The following is a 21,468-nucleotide window of genomic DNA, read 5'->3' on the forward strand; positions in this document are numbered from 1 at the left end:
CAGCTGTCTAGTAAAAGTTGAACAGCTGTTCTCCATATAGAGGGGACTGTGAAAGCTCCATTGACTTAAATTTGTTGTTTAACAAAGAACTGGAATTACAAGCAAGATGATGTAACTTTAACCCTGTTCTTTCCGATAGTGCAATTTGTTAAATTATTTAACGTTTATACAGCAGTCTGTTCTCCCGTTCTCTGTTGATTAATACATTCTTGCAGACTTCTGGCTGTTGGTCACTTTTTTGCAAGGGTGTTTTGCTTTTTATAAAATGATTAACTTATATTGAAAGGTGTACAGAATGAGCTTAGCTGAACACTTTTGTAATCTAGATGAACAAATTAGTAAAGTTATTACATGTAAAATGCATTCGTGTATGTGCGTGAACATGCATATCTGTATATAGTGTGTCACTTTGAAAACTTTCATCACCTGTACTTCACTCATGTTTACTGGACACTTGCTCCCTCCCCACACTGGGATGGGGGAGAGACTCAAAAGAGTAAAAGTGAGATAAAGGCTGTTTCATAGGTAAAACAAAAGCCGTGCACACAAGCAAAGCAAATCCAGGGATTCATCCACCGCTTCCCATGGGCAGGCAGGTGTTCAGCCATCTCCAGGACAGCCGGGCTCCATCACATGTAGCGATTACTTGGGAAGTCAAACACCATCGCTCTGAATGTCCCCCCTTTCTCCTCTTTCCCCCAGATTTGTGTTGCTGAGCATGACATCAGATGGTGTGGAATATGCCTGCGGTCGGTTGGGGTCAGCTGTCCCACTGTGTCCCCTCCCAACTGTTAGTGCACCCCCAGCCCACTGGCTGGTGGGACTGAGGAGCAGAGGAGGCCTTGGCTGTGTGTGAGCCCTGCTCAGCAGTAACTAAAACATCCCTGTGTTAGCAAGGCTGTTTGCAGCACACATCCAAAACACAGCCCCATGCTTGCTGCTACGAAGAAAATTAACTTTATCCCAGCCAAGACCAGCACAGCGTGAAAGCGCCAGATAATTTCTAGCTTTAAAATACAAATTTCAAGTCCCTAAAATTTGGCTTTTCTCTTTGCCGTTGATGCCTTTGTCTGTTGAAACCTATATCAAATGTGAAACTCTGCAGAATTTGCTCTTTGTGTTCCTTATTCTGGATTCTGATGGCTAAGACAGTGGTACATACAAGCAAGTGATGTGGAAATCCCTCTCAGGCGCAAACTTGGCATCTGCTTTACAATTATACCCTCCCACCTCACCTCCTTTAATTCCGGTGATACAGAATTTATCAAGCCTTTGGTAAATTGCTCCAGTAGTTAATTACCTTCATTTATGAATCGGGACTTTTATCTTTATTCCCAGATGAGTCACTAAGAACACAGTGAAGCACAATGTAAAGTAGTTACTAGTATATTTATTGCTATTTTATACTCCTGGTAGCCATTTTCTGTCCTGACCCAAAAAGTTATTGCAGATAAAACAAATGTTTTATGTATACTAAAATAATATATTTTGGAGACTTTTAGCCTTCATTGTGATTTTCCTCGTTGGCAGTTAGTTCTTTGTTTATTTAGCATTCGCACTATTCTATATTTAACTAAGTCATAATTTACCTATCCTTTAATTGTAAATTACAGTAGGACCACTCTATTTGTCATTTAAAGCATTGAGAGAGAGTCACTTCAGGAGACGCTTAAGTATATGAGCTCGTGTTTGGCTGTTCTGTTACTGCATAAGGACTAAGGAAATTTCTTTATTAAATTAAGTAAAAGCTTTGAGAACAACATGATGAAAACCCCCAAGTATCATGAGACAATAGTGTGTCTCATCCTCCCTGCCCTCACTTAATTTCTAATTGTACATAAACAAGCCCAGAGCTTAGCTTCGTGCTAATGATTGTGTATACGTATGTGAAGTTTATCTACAGATCCGAATGGCGGGAGCCCTGGTATTTTAAGAATCCTTCTCCCAGGATCAGCGTGGTTCAGAGGGTTGGGTGGGTTCTGAGGATGCAGCACCAGCCCTCTGCTGACCGCGGTACGAGTGCGTGCTTGGACGGGCAGCCGGGGGATTAGTGCTGGGGAGACTCCGAGAGGAAGAACAATACTCCAGTGATTACTGCCGGTGACCCCTGTAAATCCTGACACTTGCCTGGCTTATTTGTTTTTTCATGCCGCTGTGTTGGTGCTGCACTAAAAGCTGCAGTTGTTAATTGCAGGGCTTGTGGTGCCAGGATGCTTTTTAACATAATGGGTGGATTTCATGCGCGAACTTGGAGGAGGGGGAGCGGGAGGAGGCGAGCAGGGAACCGGTGCCATCTGGCAACCTGCGCAGGCACCGCTCGGGAAGAGCACGAGCGTTACCAGAGGTGTGATCAAAAACTGCAGATTGCAGGCGGGTTGCTCGGTTGAGAGAAGGAGTTGAGTTTTCTCTCCCCACTTTTCTGTAACCGGTTCCTCTCTGCTTAATATTCAGCTGATGCTTTGCCGTAGGAAGTAGTACACTCAGTCCTCTTAGTAGTGAGCGCTCGTTAAGCCCTTGAATATGGTCTTGTCTCTACAAATTGAGGTTTGACCAGCTAAAAATTAGAACATTACACTGAGCCAAAATATTCTGAAGTTGTTGCATTAATTCTTTGCAAAAATAAGTGGAACTCCAAGCATTATTCCCAGATTCAGGAATGAGAATAATGTGGAGGGAGACTACAAATCCAGACCCAGACTAGCTGTGTGAAGTGAAAACTGGTAATTATGAACTTACTCGGTAATGTCGTTATATTTTTAAAGAGAAATGCTGCACAGTTACGGCAGCTCTGGGCTTTTATGAAATTTGAAATGGTTTATTGTTTTTTTTAATTAGAAAGGAAATATTTAGGTATTTTAATAGCTATGCAAGCTGTACTCTTTTTGTTAAATAAAACCCTTTCTTTAAAAGATAACTACTTGCAGCTCTCTGAACAAAGGCTCTGTAATGTTATTAAACCTTTTCCCAGTTTTCCAGACATGCAGCTCTGGCTCTTATTGAAGGAACAAGCCCACAGGCTCTTCCTTTAATGAGCTGCTTTGGATTGTATGTCCATAATTTATTAATGTAATTGCTTTATTATTACATTTGTATGGCTGAAAGGAAGCTGTCTCTAATGGACATAGAATTCATGTAGTATCTTTATAAAAAATGCATTATTAGTTGGTGAGAAAAATACATGTTGTAGTACTTCAGGCTTTTTTTTTTTAAAGTACTGCTTTATTAGTTATTGCATTTCACATCTAATTATTTCTAAATTTTACATAGTAATTAGGTGTATTTATGTCATTAGAATGGATATGTATTTGAATTTGCAGTATATAAGTAATATGGATATAATTGTTGATTTCTTGCATAGTCAATGATTCTTTATCTGCCAATTTACCTTAAATATATCTGAAAAAAAACAAATGGGAGTAACTCGTCTTTAATAAACTTGGAATGCATTATAATCTAAAACGATACAGCGTAGAACTAGACAAGATAAAGAAAGGTTTTAGAAGACTTAAAACCTAGATCTTACTTAGAAGAGAGGTGTCGTAAGAATTGTTGTCCAGTTACCCTCGTTTCAGTGTCTGTTTGATTTCTTTAAATATGTTTGCTGTATATTTTAACACTGTTAAAGATATACCTACACATACCGAACGTAATCTGAAGAAGAAAGAATTCCGCAATCTTGTTATGGTGACGCTGGCAGAAGGGAGGTGTTTCAGATACGGTGCGTGTGCGTTTAGGCCACTTTTTTGATGTTGAAGCACTTTGAAGATGTTGCTGCTTTGTCATTGATAACATGTCTAACCCGACAGATGCCAGGATATAAAAATTATCCCTCAGTAAGGCAGAATGAAGGAATTTGTCCTCCTTTGTGTACCCATGTTAGCTTACCTGTGTGCAGAATGTGTTGGTTTAATTATGTTGAGAAATACTGTGTCTCTGCTTCCCACTTACACTGCATAAATCCGTGCGTTAACCTGGACGATTTTGACAGGTGCCAGTCAGTGGTCTAGGAGTGGAGGACAAGCCCCCTCATCTCCCAACTATGAAAACTCTCTGCACTCCTTGGTAAGAACTGTTGAAAGCAACACAGTGCTTTTTACTTCAGGGTTGAAGGCTTGGTTTTGTGTAAATCCTGCATCTCATTAAAGCGAACAGTAGGATAGCATTACAAATGAATTCTTCGCTAACAAATGGCCTGTTCAGCGGAACAATATAAGACGTGCAGGGTGTGTCTTTCACCATCTGTTCCTCGGGCATCAGGCTTCTGTGCTGAGGACAGCTGGTGCTAAAGCGCTGTTATGAGATTCTGGTACCTTTTCACAAATCCATAGCTAATTCTTATCTAAAGTTCAGTCTGGAGAAAAGATAAAGACTTCATGCCTTCGCATTTGCTTGTCCTTCCCCCTCTCTCCCCGCAGTGCTAGTCTCTTGGGCCTGTTCGCGTTACACTGTCAGTAAAGTATTAATATTTTTTATTTGTAGTTATTATTTGTCACTGGGGAATGTTCATTTATTAATTAATGAAATGTTTTACAGAAAAACACATAGGAAATAATCTACAGCACTGTAAATTTTCTTCTTTCGGATATTCAGCAGAGCATTTAATTTACTGACTTCTTTCTTAAATTCCTGATACAGCATCCAGAAGGGGAAAAAATTGCGGGAAGGTTTTGATTACCTGTTAATATTTCCAGTTTCCACAGATGTGATTTCATTTTTTCTGTCTAACAAGAATGAATTTAAGTTAAATCAGTTTTCTTCAGTATTTTTGCAATTAAATATGATTGATATGTACATCTTAGAGTCCTAACTGCAGTGTGAAATATTGGCCTTTTCTTATCTTAATATAATCAGATCTCTGTTGCATTAACTTCACTAACAATTTATTGCTGACATGCACATCAGCTGTTTCCTCACCTCTTTTTTGAATTAATCTTAACCTGTGCTTTGCTTCCTGTTCTGTCTTGACTTTGCCAGAAAAATCGAGTTGAACAGCAACTTCACGAGCATTTGCAAGATGCAATGTCCTTCTTAAAGGATGTCTGTGAGGTACTATTTCACTTTAGATGGTGCCTTTTTGTGTTTCAATTAATGCTTCCTTCAGATTTCCCATTAAAAATGTAGTGTAGTGTATGACCCATCCTCTGACTCCCAACACTCTGCTATTTCATTTTCTAGAGAGCTGCAGCATCAGAATTGGTTTTGCTTTGGGGTTTTTTGGTCCTTTTTTAAAGAAAAGTAATTTAAAGACTTTTCTGCAGTAGCATACAGAACTCGCTTTTATTTCTGAAATACCTAGTCTGTTTAAAGATCCAATTTAGAAAATGGTAAAGTTTGGCCCAATTTTTTTGTAATACAGGTTCTCAAAAAGCCTCTGCCTCTCTTAATTGTTACCAATGTGGTGAGGCCAACTTTCTCATCATTCTCTCTTGTCCTGTGTTAGAGAGCTTATTTTGTAGCACTTCCTTTTTTCTTGTTCATGCCATGTAATAGAAGCTAAGTAACATTAACCTTATAATAAGCTTCACTTCAAAAGCTGCCACCTATTTGTGGAATGAGTGCTATCTCAAGCAAAATCTCCAGATATCTTCTTTTTCCTGTTTGTTTGTAGTGCTGGTAGGTGCTCTCAAAGTCTTTCGATACCGCATTTCACCTTCTGTCTTTAATATCTCGGAGGTAGAAGCTGTTACGGTAGGATGAGGCTGCAGATCTGCTTGGTAACGGCTGTTCCTGTCCCGCTTAACCCCAACAGCAGTCTCGAATGGAGGATCGCCTGGACAGACTCGATGATGCCATCCATGTACTACGGAATCACGCCGTGGGGCCTTCAACGAGCCTCTCCGGTGGCCACGGAGACATACACAGTTTACTGGGACCATCCCACAATGGGCCAATTGGAAGCCTGAACTCAAATTATGGAGCATCCAGCCTTGTAACAGCCACCAGACAAGCATCAATGGTAAGGATATTTTTCAGACGTGTGTACATTTATGCAAAGCAATTACAGCTGATGTGTTTAAATTGTCGTAGAGCCCAGGGAGTTAAAACTGGACTGTAAGATTAATATTAATCAGGAAGAAACTGCTCGAGATCCTTGCGGAGGAAAAGATGGCAGAGAACTTGCACCTGCTGTGGGTTTCCAATTAGAGGGTTGGGGTGGGGGTGGGCAGAAATGAGGGGGAGGAGGAAGATGGGAAAACTTAGACTTTGGCCTGGTCAGTGGCCCATAAAATCCTGCTGTGACCATATGCAGAAAGCTGAAACTTTCTGCTGAGAGCATTTCAGCTTATACATGCATTTTTTCCAGATGTGTAATAATTGGCAGAACAGTTTTCTCCTTGAAATGGTGAATAGGGAGATTGAATGGGAAAAGCAGTCAAGAAGGACTGAATTTCAAGTGTTCTGGTCTGGAAAAGCTGTTTATTGTAAATTGGAACTAGTCTTCAATAGCAGATGCTGGCAGAGGACTGGGAGGAAGCTGTTGGAATGTGGAACCATAGTGTGCGCAGGCTCAACGTTTAAACTTTTTTTCTAAATGAAAAGGAGTTTGAGCACAGCTGTAGTGCGAGTAACAATGAAGAGGAAACAACTTTTACATTAATCCCCAAGAAGAGTGAAATAATTCAGTCCATCTCGTCTAGTTTCTTCAAAAATGTGAACTGTTCTGAAAAAACGTAGTCAAGCTTTTCATAGCTCAGGAATATGTTAAAAGCATTATCCAGTAAACGAAATCTATTTGTAGCGTTGCTCACTTCCCTTTTTCTTCCTTTTCATTCCTCTGTTCTCAAAAGAGCTTAAAGGAAAAAGTGCTTTTTAAAACATGCTTATTTTAGTGGTGCCATGTGTTTGCATGTTTACAGCATAATTTTAAAGACCAGTTACACGCTGTGAAATTTTCTGTTATAAAACAGATTCACAGCTGGGCACTGTGTGATCAAGGCAAAATTTCACCTATCATCAAAATAATTAGGTACCCCAATTGCTGAAGGGTTTGTATTCTATAAAGCAGAATTAGTTCCAGGCTCTCCCATTTGCACGTCACACATCCATTTTTATTAATTTCAGAACCACTGCAGTAAACATCAAAAAGACCTGGTTACTCTCTACAGGCTGCGTGTGTCTGGGGGCTCTTGGGGAGGGGGGGCCTTCCAAATGCAGATCCAGCTTCAGGTTTCTACACAAGTTCACAGTTACTTTTAGTAATGAAGGAAGTGATGCAAAAATACTTTAGAATTTTTTTAATACTGCCTCATATTTCATATTTAAAGAATGTGGTTAAAGGGAACGTTTTACAGTGGTCTGGGGCAGCCTGAAATTTAGTCATACAAAATAAAACTTCTTTCCTAGGTCTTAATGTTGTGGGGTAAAGTGAGAGACTGAAGTTGCAGTGACAGTGTTGTTCTCTAGGTGACTTGGGGAACTTTCCAATACTGCCAAGCCAGATAGTGCCAAAATGTACATAAAAATCTCGAAGCTATGATAAATATTGGATCAACTCAGTTTTGATTAAAATAGGCAACAGTGGAAAATTTCTCTCCAAAATGAATGAAGGTTCCTTGACCTGCTGTAGTTTAATGTAGTTGTGAAACTTAAACGTAGAATAGACTTGTTTTGTCATCTGATGATTGACCTGCAGTTTTGATCGCAGGATACTTGCTGTCTGTTAGAACCAAACTTAGATCAGGAAAATGAAAAAAGTATTTGCTTATATATTTCATCCTTGCTGGGTGAAACGAGCCTGCAGGTCAGTTTTGGCTTGAAAAGTGAGTCAGCTAAAGGATTTGTTGGATTAACCTTAATTTTGTTACATCAGAATAACTGGCTCCCCCGCAGGCGTCCTGCCGCGGCCCGGCCGGTCCCACAGGGCGCCCTTTGACATCGCTTGCGATTGCAGGAGCTCAGCGTGACTTAGGCTGGGGTCCTGAAACAGGCACAGAGCAGAGGTTGGCACATCTGGCTCCAGTGGGAGCTGAGGGGTTTGGTAGTGACGACGTGTTGCAGTAACCCAAGGATGAGCTGTAAATCTTACAGTATTCAATGATCAATTAGTTTAAAATGGTACTTACTATTTGTTTTTCTGGAAATAGCAAATGCAGGAGAGCAGAGAATTTGACACACAATCTGAACTATAGGATCTAGATGTTGTTCAGAAATCAAAAATACTTTGCTTTAGAGGACCCCTGATCAATTTTGAGAAAACAATTAGTATTGGCTTACATAGTGAGCAATGTCAACATTGATAAGGCTGTTTGCCTGGTTTTGTTTAACGTGATCGTAGGGGTTTTTGGTCAGGAAATGCTCACTGGGATTCAGCACTAAATGAAACTTCCTTGTCGAGGGCAGCAGGATCTTTATACCAAACATTTCTGTTCTTTGGGGAAAAAAATAGAAAAGAAATAAATTGAATTTCTCTTGAAGAAGATGATATTGGCAGAAGGAGCTAGGAAATGAGTAATTTAACTCCTTTTTATGTAATTAGTGTAACCAGACATGGTTTCATTTTAACATTTGCTTAATTTTTGAGCCAGATTTATTTTAAAACTCTAGTTGACTTCATTTCCTGCTCTCTCCAAATGGTCTTGTTTTCTTTTTAGCTGGGCTGGCCATTAGACTTATTCAAATAGATTTTTAATATCTCAAACTCACCAAGTATCTGCTAAGTGGCCTTTGAAGTTGATTTGTATTTTATTTCATGTATTATTGAAAAGTTAAGAAGTAATACTCTTTTTGTTCTTATTCAAGCTGCTTTTTATTTGTCATTATAATACAATGGAAAAAGAACAGCCTGAATTGATTAAAAATAAATAAATAAAAGGCCTGGAAACTCAGTTAAGGATGAAACTCGATCCTTAAGTCGCAGGGTTTCTTGCAGGTATAACAGGAACCAAAGCAAACGGGTGATCCCCACCTGCCCGGCGGTGTCTGCGCGGCTGAAGCTGCTTCGCCAGCACCAGCCTGAGCTCTCGCGCCCGGCCCGGCCGGTCAGCGCCTTTCTCTGCCGAGACTGTGCTCCCACTGAATGACTTTGAGCTGTCCACACTGCACAGTTCTTGCTTCTAAAGCTCTTTTCATTGTCTTAATTATGCTCACCCTAGTTAAAATGATGTTAATGGCCACTGCCAAATTGACCGGCTAGTATGGCTTGAAACGTGCCTGTGTTTTTAATATGCTTAGATAAGTCCTATAGCAAATATGAACAAAGACTGATTACTTCTTTTTTTCCCCAAGTTCTCAAAAGCTTTTATTGCAAAGCTGAAGCGTGAGCTGCAGCCGCAGCGTTAGCGGGACGGAGCTGGCCCTGTCCCCACGGGTCGCTCGCTCTCCCACCTGCACTGGCGTCTCAGCGGTTGCCACGTTTTGTCCAGTTTTTATTTAGTTGCCAAAAGTATTTGACTGGTTTTCTGGTTTCAGATCCCAAATGTTATCACTTAAATCAACTGAAATAGGTTCTGTACTCATTTTTTGTAAACTTCTGAGTCAGAGAGTGGCCGCAGACTGTCCTATGTGCAAACCTTTCGTGAAACGCATAGAGATAAGTGCAGTTCACCTGGTAAATTACAACATCTTATACACAACAAGTCTTATATACAGGACTGCTGTCCTCCTCAAACTGTGATTTTACTGATTTATCACTTTGATTTGCTGAGAATCCTGAATATATATTAGATTGCCGTTGCATAGAGAAAACACGCAAAGGTGAGTGATTTAAACGTTTTCCAAACTAACCCGGTGTCCGTGCTCATGGCCCCTCTGATTTCGTACCCCGTGTGGCCGGTGCGTGCCGTGCGCTGCGGGCCCCGCGCTCCCTTTGTCTCCCGGCTGGTGCCGGGGGCGCTGGCTCCGGGGCGGCCGGTGCTGAGCGCCGGGGGCGGGGCGGGCCCGCGCGCGGGGGGCGGGGCGCCCAGCTGTATGCAAATGAGGCGCGCCCCGCCCCGCCCCCGCGGGTGTCCCGGGCGGGGGACAAAGGGGTTTGCGCGACGTGGTGAGGGTGGAGCGCGCCCGGCGCGGGGCGCGTTCCGTGCCGCTCCCGCGGGTTTGCTGCAGGTGCCTCACAAGCGTTCGTAGCGGAGTGTCCGCAGCACCCGCGGGGTGAAGTGTCCTGGCAGCTGCGAGCGCCCGAGGAGAAGCTGTGGGGCTGCACGGAGGTCTCTGCCCGCGGCGCTGGACACGCACCGCCCCGCCGCCCTCAGCGCTGGGAAGTCATTTGGCTGAGAGAGAATTACTTAAAAATAAAAGTAATAAAACATGTCACAAGCTTGTTTGTTCCGAAGGCGCCAGAGCTGATGGTGTAAAATGCCTTTCAGAAGATCTAAAAGGAATCCCAAGGTTGTGCTCCATTGAAATGCAGATGGGGAGAGCCTCTTTCTCTGTGAAGTGGGAGTGGAGGGAAAGAAAAGCAAACCAAGTTTTCTGAGCTCAGTGTTTTAAGATACTAAAGATCCAATTTGGTCCCTTGGAGCAGTCACCGATAAGTTGTGTTTAAAGGAAACAGAGCTCCTGGCCTTAGTGTGGGATACAGTGAATTGCAGCAAGTCGTCTGGTTTGGGGGTTTTTTTGTTTGCCTTTTTCGGATTCTCTAGGACATCATAGATCAGAGATAAAAATTCATGTTGTGGTCAGTGTTGTAACGTATTAGCTCTTAGGATTTCTGTATAAATCTTGTTAATCTAAATTACATGCTTTGAATTTTTAAGCCTGTTTCAAAGGACTGGAACATGGACTTGAACTTAGTTTTTATTTCTAATCTGTTTTCTACCTTTATCAGAACTGATTTGCTGATCTGTCACTTTTAGATTAGTTCTAGGTTTAGAAGTCGCCAGGGTTCTGGCAGCTGCTCCGTTTTTACACAGCTTTAAGAAATTTTTGCCTTTTTTAAGAAGTGGGTTTTGTAACAAACCTGGTCCTGAAGTGATTAATAGTCTGTAGCTTGAATAAAAGCACCCTCATGTGTCAGGAGTAAGCATGACCAGAAGAATCAAATAAAACACACAACCAGCGGGGCAGAATGAGGGAAGGGCTTGTTTTTGGAAGTGCAGTGTGGAGAATGAGTTTCACGTTCCCTTTGTGAAGAGTTTTGTCTTGTAGACTGAAAGACCCCGGCAAATCCACAACGCTCGCAAGAGCCGAGGTGACTGTGCCTGTGGTAGAACTTCTCACCAACAAAGCCTGTTAGACACAAAGGAAGATAAAATATACTTCAAATAGCAACGGATATTCCGCAGTGTACAAGAGGGGATTTTCTGCAGAACAATAGATACAAATAGCAGCCCGGGATGACCTAATAAGAGTTGTGGGTTGTCGGGGGTTCCCCCCCTTTCCTTTCTTGTTCCTGCGTGTTGGCTTACAGGAGCGAGTGTATATTAAACAAAGGATAAACTTGCATAAGGGTATTTATCTCTCTCTGGGTAAAACCCATAGTAAGACATGAAAGGTAAAAGCTGCATTAATTACTCTAGAGGGATTCAAAGCTCAGCAGTTTACTAGGATTGAAGGATTTATTGAAAAACAGTGGTTCTCATGTGTAACTCCAGGCAATAAACCTATTTAATTAAAGGCTTAATCTTCTAGTTGACATGTTTGCTACTGTTCCAATAAAAAGCTTCATCTGTAGCCAATTTTTGTAACTATACCAATAGTAGAATCCCTCATCTTTGTTCAGTTTTTAAACAGTTTAATTGTATTATGTTGGCTATATTATAAATATTTAGAAGACTTTTGTGTCTTTAGGAATGAAAAGCTTTAAATTATTTGCGTTGCAGAGCATTCAAATGCAGGCAGTGGCAGTGTATATTTACCTTTTCTTGTTTCAAAGGTTTGCACGGGTAACAGTATTCTGTACAGAGCAGCAGTTTGTTAACAAATTCGCCCCTTCAAGCTAGATATGTGCACTCATCGCTATTTTACATAAGTATCATTAATTCAAGTTTATGGAAAATTGGAATTTTTTTAAAAATTCTTCATCTCAGTGCTCGCTGCTTAGAAATGGAATTGTGATAGATTATGAAGAAGTAGACTAGAAAATACTGAGAGCGGTGGTAAGAATAGATAGATGCCTCGGTTATTTTTGTGTGATGAGATTCTGGAATGGGTCTAAACTAAATATTTAGCTGCGAAAGGAGGAAAATGAGAATTATTGAATTGAGTAAAATAATATTTTTATATTAGATCCAGTTGTGAGGAAGTGAGATGTTACTGATACGTTTTATAAACACAGGTGTGTATGTATGTGCGTGCATGAGCACAGGGCACTATACAGACCTGTCACATGCCGTGAAGTCCAATATTCCCCATGATTTTCTTTTGAGGATCAAAATAAGTGCTAGAGATGACAGTTGTATTAGTGTAAAGCAATGAAAGGTTAATAAAATCTTATGCCCCTCAGGTATAAATCAAGGAGAAATTTCTGTAGTGTTCTGTGGGAAAACACTGGATGAAATTTTTGCTGGGTTGCTGCGTTATTCCAAACAGGTGTTGGTCACTGCTTGGAACAGAGCTCGAGGCAGTCTGGTGTGGTCAAGTGGTTTAGTGTAACAGCATCTTTCAACTAAATCTTTCCTTTACTGAGCTGGAACTTTAACTCCAGTCTCTAATCCAGCAAATACTTTAAACCTTTTAAACTTCTATTTTTGGACTGTTTCTTTGAATCATATCTTTAATAAAAATGTTTGCTTTGCTTTAGGTTGGGACTCATCGGGAAGAAGGCGTCAGCCTCAACAGCAACCATTCAGTTCTTCCCAGTACAGTGTCTGCTCAGAGCACAGAACTGAATCATAAAACACAAGAAGGCTACAGAGGTAACTTCCCAGCAGTGCTAAACGCTGGACAGGGTCTGCAATAATCCAGAGCAAACAGGGCTGTCGATCTTGGTAAACTTGCATCAACACAGGGGCCAGGGACATAGATAATGTTGAGAAATAAAAGTTAATGATAATTCCTATAAAACACCACTGTTAGGGATTCCTGCAATAATTTTGAGAGCATCCCTGTGTCAGACTTGTCCCAATATGGTTTAAGCAGACGACTGCGCATCGCAGCCGCATTCTTCTGTTTTCATGAGCCGCGATGCCGTTTGCAGCACTGCAGCCGTTTCCAAAGGGCCGTGGGGGCTGCGGCGCACACATTTCAGTCTGGCCGGTAAAAGGAAGTCATTCCACACAAGTGTTTACAGTTCCCTCAGTCTTTAGCCTAAAGAAGTGAGCTATAGAAAACAGAAGTGAGCTTATTCGTTAGCATGCTTGCACCATTTAGGAAGGTGTGTGGTGCACATTTGGCCTAAGCCCAAGCCGCAATGTCAGTGCAGCTCTACCCCTCATTTTGCAGCCCAGACACAAGGTGCAAATTTCCTTACTTTGCTAAATGTCCTTTTGTCTTTAGCAGTGTCTTTCTTAGGTGAGGCTGCTCTATGAAATACGATCCCTTTACAACCCGTTACACATGTCCAAGTTCAGCAGCGTCCCCAGGATTTCTCTTGTTCCCGTTGCCAGAGTGTAGTTCCCCCTGGTATCTTCTCAGACTTCTGCTCAGCCCTGGCCTCCCATCCCCAGTACCTGCTTGAGATTCTCTTGAATGTGTCGCCCTGGGATGCTCACACTGATCTCTGGTTGCTTGCAGCATTGTCAGGTGGCCTACAGAGCCAGTCTGTGGCTATAGGTCCAACAGAAATCAAGTCTGAACATAAGGAGAAAGATGAAAATATACATGAACCCCCCTCATCGGATGACATGAAATCAGATGATGAGTCCTCCCAGAAGGATATCAAGGTCTCATCAAGAGGCAGAACAAGGTGGGTTGCTGACATGACCTAGAGAAGCTCTGTAGCATGTTGTCCTTCAGCTGGATAAATCTTTGTCAAGGCTTTTGTATTACCTCAGTGTGTGTATAAATAGGCAGCTGAAATAGACAGTTTAGAGTATTTATATCTATTTAAGTATAAGATAAAGTATTTTCTGGGAAAATCACCTGACATGTATGCATTCTCCTACATTAGCACCTTGCCTAATACCTGCCTGTGCAGATTAGGAGTAGTTTTATAGGGCCCTGCCCAGCATAGTTGTAAGGATGGTGGGAATTTGTGATGCTTTGTACCTGGGCCAGGGCTGCGCTTCTAAATATGAGTCGGTAGTGATGGGGAGCAGCAGGCTGGGCTGAATACGATGGGTAAATATCTTTTGTAAACATTTCCCCTCCCAAGCCACAGACAAAAAACCTGGAGCTGATACCAGGTTAAATGCTTCTGCGTCTGCCTGCTAGGCCTGACACAAGCATGGAAATTTGAGTGAGGTAAGAGTAAAATCAGAATTTTACAGCCAGAGGCAGCAGAGCCTTTACCATCACGTGTCTAACAACATTATAGTAGAGCAGAGGTTTTGTAGTTTTAGACTTAATTGGACAGTCCTACATTTTAAATAAAGGCTATGCAACTTAATATAATCATTTTAAGTGATGCTAGAGCTCTAATTATAACTTTTTAGCTCTACACTGGCTATTAGAACACAAAGTAATTCTGAAATCGGCTAGGAAGGTCTTTAACAGAACTAAAACTTTTCAATAAGCGCATAAAATTGAAAATTACTTGAATGCCTTTTCATATAAGCTGATATATTAGAAACTAGCAAAACTATTTGTTGAAGAAGATGTACTCTTCAGCTGACAAGATGGCTGAGTTCTCTTTTAGCTGTTGGAACATTGGTCAGTAATTAAGTGGCATTTTGGGTGCAGCTTTTGCTTCAAGGGGCAGCGCGTTGCCACTGCTCTGCCCGCAGGCGCTTGCTGTGTGCTGGCAATATTCTGTGGAGATTCTTCAGGCAGAAACCATTTAACAATTATTTTTAGGAAGAGGCAGGAACAGCAAGAATTACCTTGAATACTTAGGCACTGATATCCAACGCTTTCTTAGTTATCTAAATGAAGTAAATTAAGTGGGAAGAAGGTTTAATTTTAGCAACTGAAAATTTTGAACCAGCAGCCGGATTACTTGTTTGAGATACTAGTGATATTTCAATATACTTTTATTTGTAATTTCTTGCAGCAGTACTAATGAAGATGAGGATTTAAACCCCGAGCAGAAAATAGAAAGAGAAAAGGAGCGGAGAATGGCAAATAACGCTAGAGAACGTTTGCGTGTACGAGATATTAATGAGGCGTTTAAAGAACTTGGCCGTATGTGTCAGCTTCATCTGAAGAGTGAAAAACCACAGACAAAACTGCTGATTCTTCACCAGGCTGTGGCCGTCATCCTCAGCCTGGAGCAGCAAGTGAGAGGTCAGTCGCCTGTCGTGCCCTGGCAGTCTGCAGGCTGCCTTCGTTCAGGGAACAGGGTTGGTCTCCTCAAGTCTGTACAACTAGATGCACAGGTTACTAAAAGTGTGTTTGCTGTTGTGTAACAATGTTGGAGTTCTTTAGGAAAAGATATCTGGAAGATAAGGTTGAATATTATGAAGAAGTCAGAATAACGTGAACCAAGCATGGTTTTAAGTGTTTAAAAACCACCAAGTCCGTCTCCCTGCTCTGGGGGATTCTGGAAAGCACAGAAAACCCCATGGTTTTGCCTTGGTTTGAGGTTGCTTCCAAACCTTATGTCTCCGGGAATCTTTATCTGAATGTATTTACAGTTAAATTGGACCTGTTCTCCAGCAGTGCAAAAGGAGCTTTTCCTTCTCACATTTGCGTGTCAGCTCCTGCTCGGTGTGTGTGCGGAAGCCCAGCCCGTCCCAAGCACACTGTGCCTGTGTTCCCTGTCTTACCTCAGCCCTCTTTTCTTTGCACCTGCTCCTGAAAGTGAGTGACAGGAGTGCCCAGAGGAGCTCTCACCAGTGCGTTACAGAATTGCATAAACCATGTCCTCCTTCTGCCGGTAATGAAGCATCTCATTTTGTGATTGGTGCTATTCAAAATGAACGTTTTGGATTTTAAGCTCTGACTGTAGGCTGTCATTTTTATCTCCGTTTCTTAAATCACTGTAAATTAACTTCCTTTCAAAGTTCCCACAAAATTAAATCATCTTTAAAACTTCAAGGCAAGCCATGTTTAAAGTTAGCATGTTTTTCTCCCAGTAGGCTCTTGGGGAGTACTCATCCGTAGGGAATGCAGTAGGAGGCTGTTGATTGTGCCTTGGGTGAAAGCAGAGTTAGCAAATCTGTCCAAAATTACTTCTGTCAGATTAGTGAGATTCTACCCCTTGTAAAATGTGCAGGGGTCACAAACTGCAGTTACTAGAGGGGCACCTGCGCAGTGCAAGAGAAGAAAAATACTGCAAGATGTTGATTAAGCTCAGTGTGCGCTGGTAGAACATACTGTAGAGCTTTTGTCTCTGGCCATTGCAGTCTACATCTCTTAGGTTTTGATTTATGAAAAGCCATTTGGAAGAACAGAAGCAGTTGACTTTTTGCAGATGTGTCATTGGTTGAAAACTAGATCCAAATCTACATCTGTTGAAGCTCGTTGGGGAAGCAGAAACATACTGGTGGAAATCTCTTGATAGCTAGTGCAGACCTGGCTTTTTAAAAGTAGACTTTAATGTGAGAGGAAATACCTTTTTTTTAAAAAAAATAACCCTTCTGCTCTGTGTGACTGTCATCACGGTCTTTTCATTTAAGCAAGATGGGCACAAGATGATTTCAGAGACTTGAGGCTATGAAGAGAACTATAGACTTAGGGTATTCTACCTCCCCTCTTCTAACAGCAGGATAATACTTAAGGTGAAGAAAGAAGCAGTGGCGTTGCTAAAACTAGTGTGTGTCAGTAGGGTTGGTATGACTTCAGCATACCAACAAAACACATAAATGTCTGGTTTATTACCTCGTAAATTACAGACAGTTCTCATTTTGCACTTTAGCAACTCCTGGTGACAAAGAGGCACTTTCTTATAGTTTTTTGAAGGTGTATGCAGGCCGCTGGCAAAGTTGGTTGGTTGGGTTTTTTTAATTACCAGTTTAGGGATGCCTGGTAGAATTTTCGGTAGTGCTTGTTTGCAGCTTTAAACACTTGGCGTTGTAACACAGGCACAGAAGTAGTCAGAAGAGGGGAGCTGCATAGTTACTTTTACTACAGCGGTTAAATGTGCCGATATTCCCCTTGCTGTCAGTGTATGTGATGTTAAGAATCATTTTTCTGTTACAGAACGAAACCTAAACCCTAAAGCAGCCTGCCTTAAGAGAAGGGAAGAAGAAAAAGTTTCTGCCGTATCGGCAGAGCCGCCAACACCACACCCAGGAAGCCACCCTGGCCTGAGTGAAGCTACCAACCCTATGGGTCATATGTGAACACCAGCCAGGTACGTGTCTCGGCTGTCGTTGCTTTTATTGGCTAAAATTTGGGAGATCTCAATACATTTATTTTTAGTTACTGAGCTGCCACTAGCACCAAACTTCCTTATGCTGCTCAGTGCTTTGTTATCTCTGAGCATAAGCAAAAGCACACAGATTTGTGTAGTTTTATAATAAAACAAAACCCCAAGAAATTGTTGTTGAAGTCCTGTCATTTCCCTGCATTGTTGCCAGTGGCTCCATCTCTTGGCTCAGGTGGCCTTCTTGGCATGGCATCAGAGGAATAGTTAACAGCTTGCTGGATGAGCCAAGCACAATAGAAATGAATTATACATCTTTAAATGGTCTAAATATCACATTAGTTCATTTAAAAATCCATGTATTGTTTCCTAGTGCTGGTACAAACAGTCAGAGGGACTTCTCATCTCAGAGCTTTGCTGCCTGGCTTAAGGCCAGTCATTCTAACTCGTATCATTTGCCCGACAGAGACTGCCAACTACCTTAATTCACAATCTGTATTGGTGAAGATAGTTAATATTTTAAGAGTAACATTTTCAGCTTTACAAGATAAATCAGTGTTCCCAAAAGCTCCGTGTATTCAACACGTGATAGGTCATTTAAAACACGCAGATGGGGAGGCCTTACAGGAACACCAGACTTTTGGGTTTTTTATGTGATGTTGGTTGGGTTTTTTAAGTAATTGGGAAAAACTTGATTTTGAGAAGAAAAAATGTTGGGTATTCCATGTCTTTTAAAACAGTAGAACTGTTGCTGCTTTCAAAAAGAGTAAGAGGTTGGGCTTGATGCCCTTATTTTAATCCACAAACTTACTAAATGTTATATTCGGAGTTGTTGTTGCATATATAGACTCTTTCACTTCCATTTTAGCTGAAGGAAAAGGCATGTATCTTGCCAGAATATATCCCATGGAAGTTTATTATTCCTGGTGTTCCTTAGAAAGCAGCAAAATGGCATTTAAGCTAAGCCTTATTCAAGCTAGTACTTTTTCCCCATCCCTTATAGGTAGCTTTTCTTTCTTCATAAAAGAAATGGGTGTTCTTCTTAGGAAAACAAGATGCTTTGGATATCTTTAATTTGTTTTATGCCATACCAGAGCAATAGGCTACTTCTAAATTGCCAGATAATTATTGATTTGCTGTTCTTGCCATATTAATACAATGAACACCTTTCAAAAGGTTTGTTATATCTTTGCTTTTTTGATAGCAGTAACTCTAAGATGACTGAAGTGTGATGTAGACGTGAAAAGGCTGTACAGGCTCCTGAGGTACACGGCAATGCAGACCTGCAGCAGTAGCGATTAAATTAGAAACTATCCCTTGCCTAGAGAATAAAGTCAAACACAAATCAAAGGTCTGACATTTGTAGATTGTTCTTTCTCTCACATCCAGAGAATCGAAATAGAATGTTTCTGAGAATAAACTCTTTGATAGACCGTACTCGATACAGGTATCTCTGGGAAGGAGGATTTCAAGGCCCCTCAATGTGATCCTCTCTTGCACTTAGCTGACTGAAAATGCCTTAAGATAGAGGTGAAATTAGTTCTTTAGTGTTGATATGCTTCTTACCAATTCTTTTCCTAACGCCCCTCTCTTCTGCCAAATTTCTTTCCAGAATTCCAGAATTATTGGTAGGATACACAGAAGGTGACCTTTCTTCACAAGGACACAGACAACTAACATTATATGAAGACACAAACCTGACAGGAGAAAACACTTGAAGCAAGAAACCCAAATGCAATCTTATGATCAAAGCTACTGGTCAACACCTGCATCAGGATTGAAGATACAAGATCTTCAGACAGAATTTCAGCCCATGAAATACTCTGAACATATCATTCTGTTGCAAGCAGTGTGTCGCTTCTGCACAATCAGAGACTGTTGTGATCTCTCCACTCATTGTGGAAGTTGCCTTGTGCCTAAACTGAATTGACAAATGCATTGTAACTACAAATTTTATTTATTGTTATGGAACTGTAAAGGTCTACATATAAAGGGAAAAGTTAACATGTTAAAAGCTGATAAAATTTCAGCTGGATGCCAGCATTTACTAAAGCTGTTCACATTCAGAGAACAAAGCAGTGACAACCGTCGACCCGTAGCATTCCCAGCATACCTATTAGTGTCTTAAAAAAGGAAGGGAAAAGTCTTTTGTTGTCCTTTCCTCTCCTTTTGCCATATGACTAGTGTTTTCCATGCAATAGGAAACTATTCCTTGGTATAGCTTTTTTTTATGTTCTTTTTGATCTCTGGTAACCTGAACAGTTATGGCCATAGTTACCCTTCCACAGTGAGCTCCGCGCTGCCAGCCGCTACGAGGCCTCATAAAGGCTGCAGGCAGGACAGTAGTACTGTGACCATAACGTTTCTTGGATTTAAAAAGTTATTTTTATTTTCCCTCAGACTTTCCTCAAACTTTTTTTTTTTCCTAATTATAAACAAAACCTTTTTAGGCTTCTAGGCTTCATAGTAAAGCTTGTAACGTGAAGTGTAAATTGGGTGGGGAGAATCTACTTTGTTAGAGTTGCTTTGTTTTCCGAGCAGTAAGTACTACATATAGTACATGTAAAGTGTTAGCTGTACGTAAGCACAAAATGCATTAAAATACAAACGAGATTTTTTTCAGGCTGTAATTTTGGTGAATATTAAAATCCTAAATTCACCGTGGCAGGTAGTGTGATGATATAAACACCAGTAAGGTGGGCTTACTTATGTAATGGAATATAAGAGCAATGGTCACCAATTTTTCCTTACTGTATACATTAATTATCTTGTCATTTTTGTATGGCTTGTCAGTGGAGAAAAAAATAGCGTGAATCAAATGCAAACAAATGCCCCCCCTCCCAAGCCATATTAGCATTAAACCTTTAAATGTTTCTCCACCAGAACAGTGTCCGTAAGTATTCCTTTGTCACAGGTGTGTTGAAATGGTTAAAATCCCTTTGAACTTCCATGGAAAGTGTCTTCCACTGCAATGACCATGGGAGGAAATTTCCTAAGCCAAGGTTGTCTGAGCGATTGTTTATATAGCACATCTTTCATCACTGGCAATTGGTTCACACACAAAACAGGAACAAACCAGTAATTTTTATGAAGTCATTTAATTTGAAAGAACAAAAGATGGATTGTTAAAATAAACTAATGAATTTAAGCTCATGTTTTGGATGGTTCCTAACAAAACAGTTTGTGGAATTAGTGGACTCATTTCTGTTACTTTAATTTGCATATATCATCAAATAACACCTGATTATATCTGTGGCCTTGTTCTTCATTTCAGTGTTTATCAGCTAAACAAATTTGTTGCTTATGACGTGTGAAAGTGATCACGTGCCACTGCCTGGCCTTTTCCTTCTAAGCTTGTTGTCTTTTTGGCTATATTAGACTTTGCAGTATGCCCAGAAGCTTTCCTTCATAAAATAGAAAGAAAAAACATTTGGCTTATTTTTCACTGTAGCTAGTCTTTTATACAATAATCTTGTAAGAAAATTTCTTGAATTCTAAATATTACTCTTTCTAGATTTTTGAAATCGAAAAAGTTTTCAGTAAAAAGTTTCTTACTTTATTTTACTATATTAGGTAGTAAAAATGTAGGGTTATTTACCATAACCTGTTCATTAATATCAGAAATTTACAATAGCATTGTAAGACCATAGTAGGGTTCTAGCATACCGTGTAGTACCTATGGAGTATTGTAAGAGCTAATTGTCCGAGATGAATTGCTTCTCATCTTGTTCTCCAGTTTCCATTGTTGGTTTATTGCAGATTTGTACCCTGTGTCAAATTTCAAGGTATTGCTGATAAACCTTTCCAACCAGCAGCAAGAAGTTCAAAAAAATTTCTGTCAATGTAACAGAAAACACTATGTATATAACATTTATGTAGCAATAAATGTGCCATCTTTTTTTAACATGGTAAATCAGTGAGTTTTTTACATTTCTCTCTCCTCATAGGTCATGTGTTGTTTGAAAAACACCAGCAAAAACAGCTTCCGCCTTTATGTGAATAAAACCTAACATAGATGCTCAAGCTACACAGTGTAAGTTGCAGACACAAGGAGTGTTGCTGCTGCTCCACAGGAAGCCAACCCAAAAATGCCCAGCGAGCTGAGGGGGAGCAGTGCCTGCCCCCCAGAGATGGGACTGCACAGGCCAGCAGCACAGCAGGAGCAGGAGCTCATCCCGCAGTGTGTT

General features: G+C 40.8%; 1 protein-coding gene across 23 annotated transcripts in view; it reads left to right on the forward strand.

The window, feature by feature from the left end:
• Positions 1–21,194, forward strand: part of TCF12 (transcription factor 12) — a 159,947-nt gene extending 138,753 nt beyond the window's left edge. For 10 of the 23 annotated variants that reach the window (XM_065076967.1, XM_005511149.4, XM_065076976.1 and 7 more), the window contains 8 exons: positions 3,989–4,062; positions 4,975–5,046; positions 5,750–5,956; positions 12,677–12,791; positions 13,609–13,780; positions 15,026–15,258; positions 17,116–17,269; positions 18,894–21,194. In XM_065076967.1, the coding sequence (XP_064933039.1) occupies positions 3,989–4,062; positions 4,975–5,046; positions 5,750–5,956; positions 12,677–12,791; positions 13,609–13,780; positions 15,026–15,258; positions 17,116–17,258 (1,016 nt within the window). In that variant the 3' untranslated portion in view covers positions 17,259–17,269; positions 18,894–21,194. The remainder of the gene's footprint in view (positions 1–3,988; positions 4,063–4,974; positions 5,047–5,749; positions 5,957–12,676; positions 12,792–13,608; positions 13,781–15,025; positions 15,259–17,115; positions 17,270–18,893) is intronic. The other 13 variants (XM_065076970.1, XM_065076978.1, XM_065076971.1 and 10 more) reach the window with 3 other exon arrangements.
• The last annotated feature ends 274 nt before the right edge of the window (positions 21,195–21,468 follow it).

The sequence above is a fragment of the Columba livia genome, chromosome 11 (assembly GCF_036013475.1).
Source record: "Columba livia isolate bColLiv1 breed racing homer chromosome 11, bColLiv1.pat.W.v2, whole genome shotgun sequence".
Classification (NCBI taxonomy): domain Eukaryota; kingdom Metazoa; phylum Chordata; class Aves; order Columbiformes; family Columbidae; genus Columba; species Columba livia.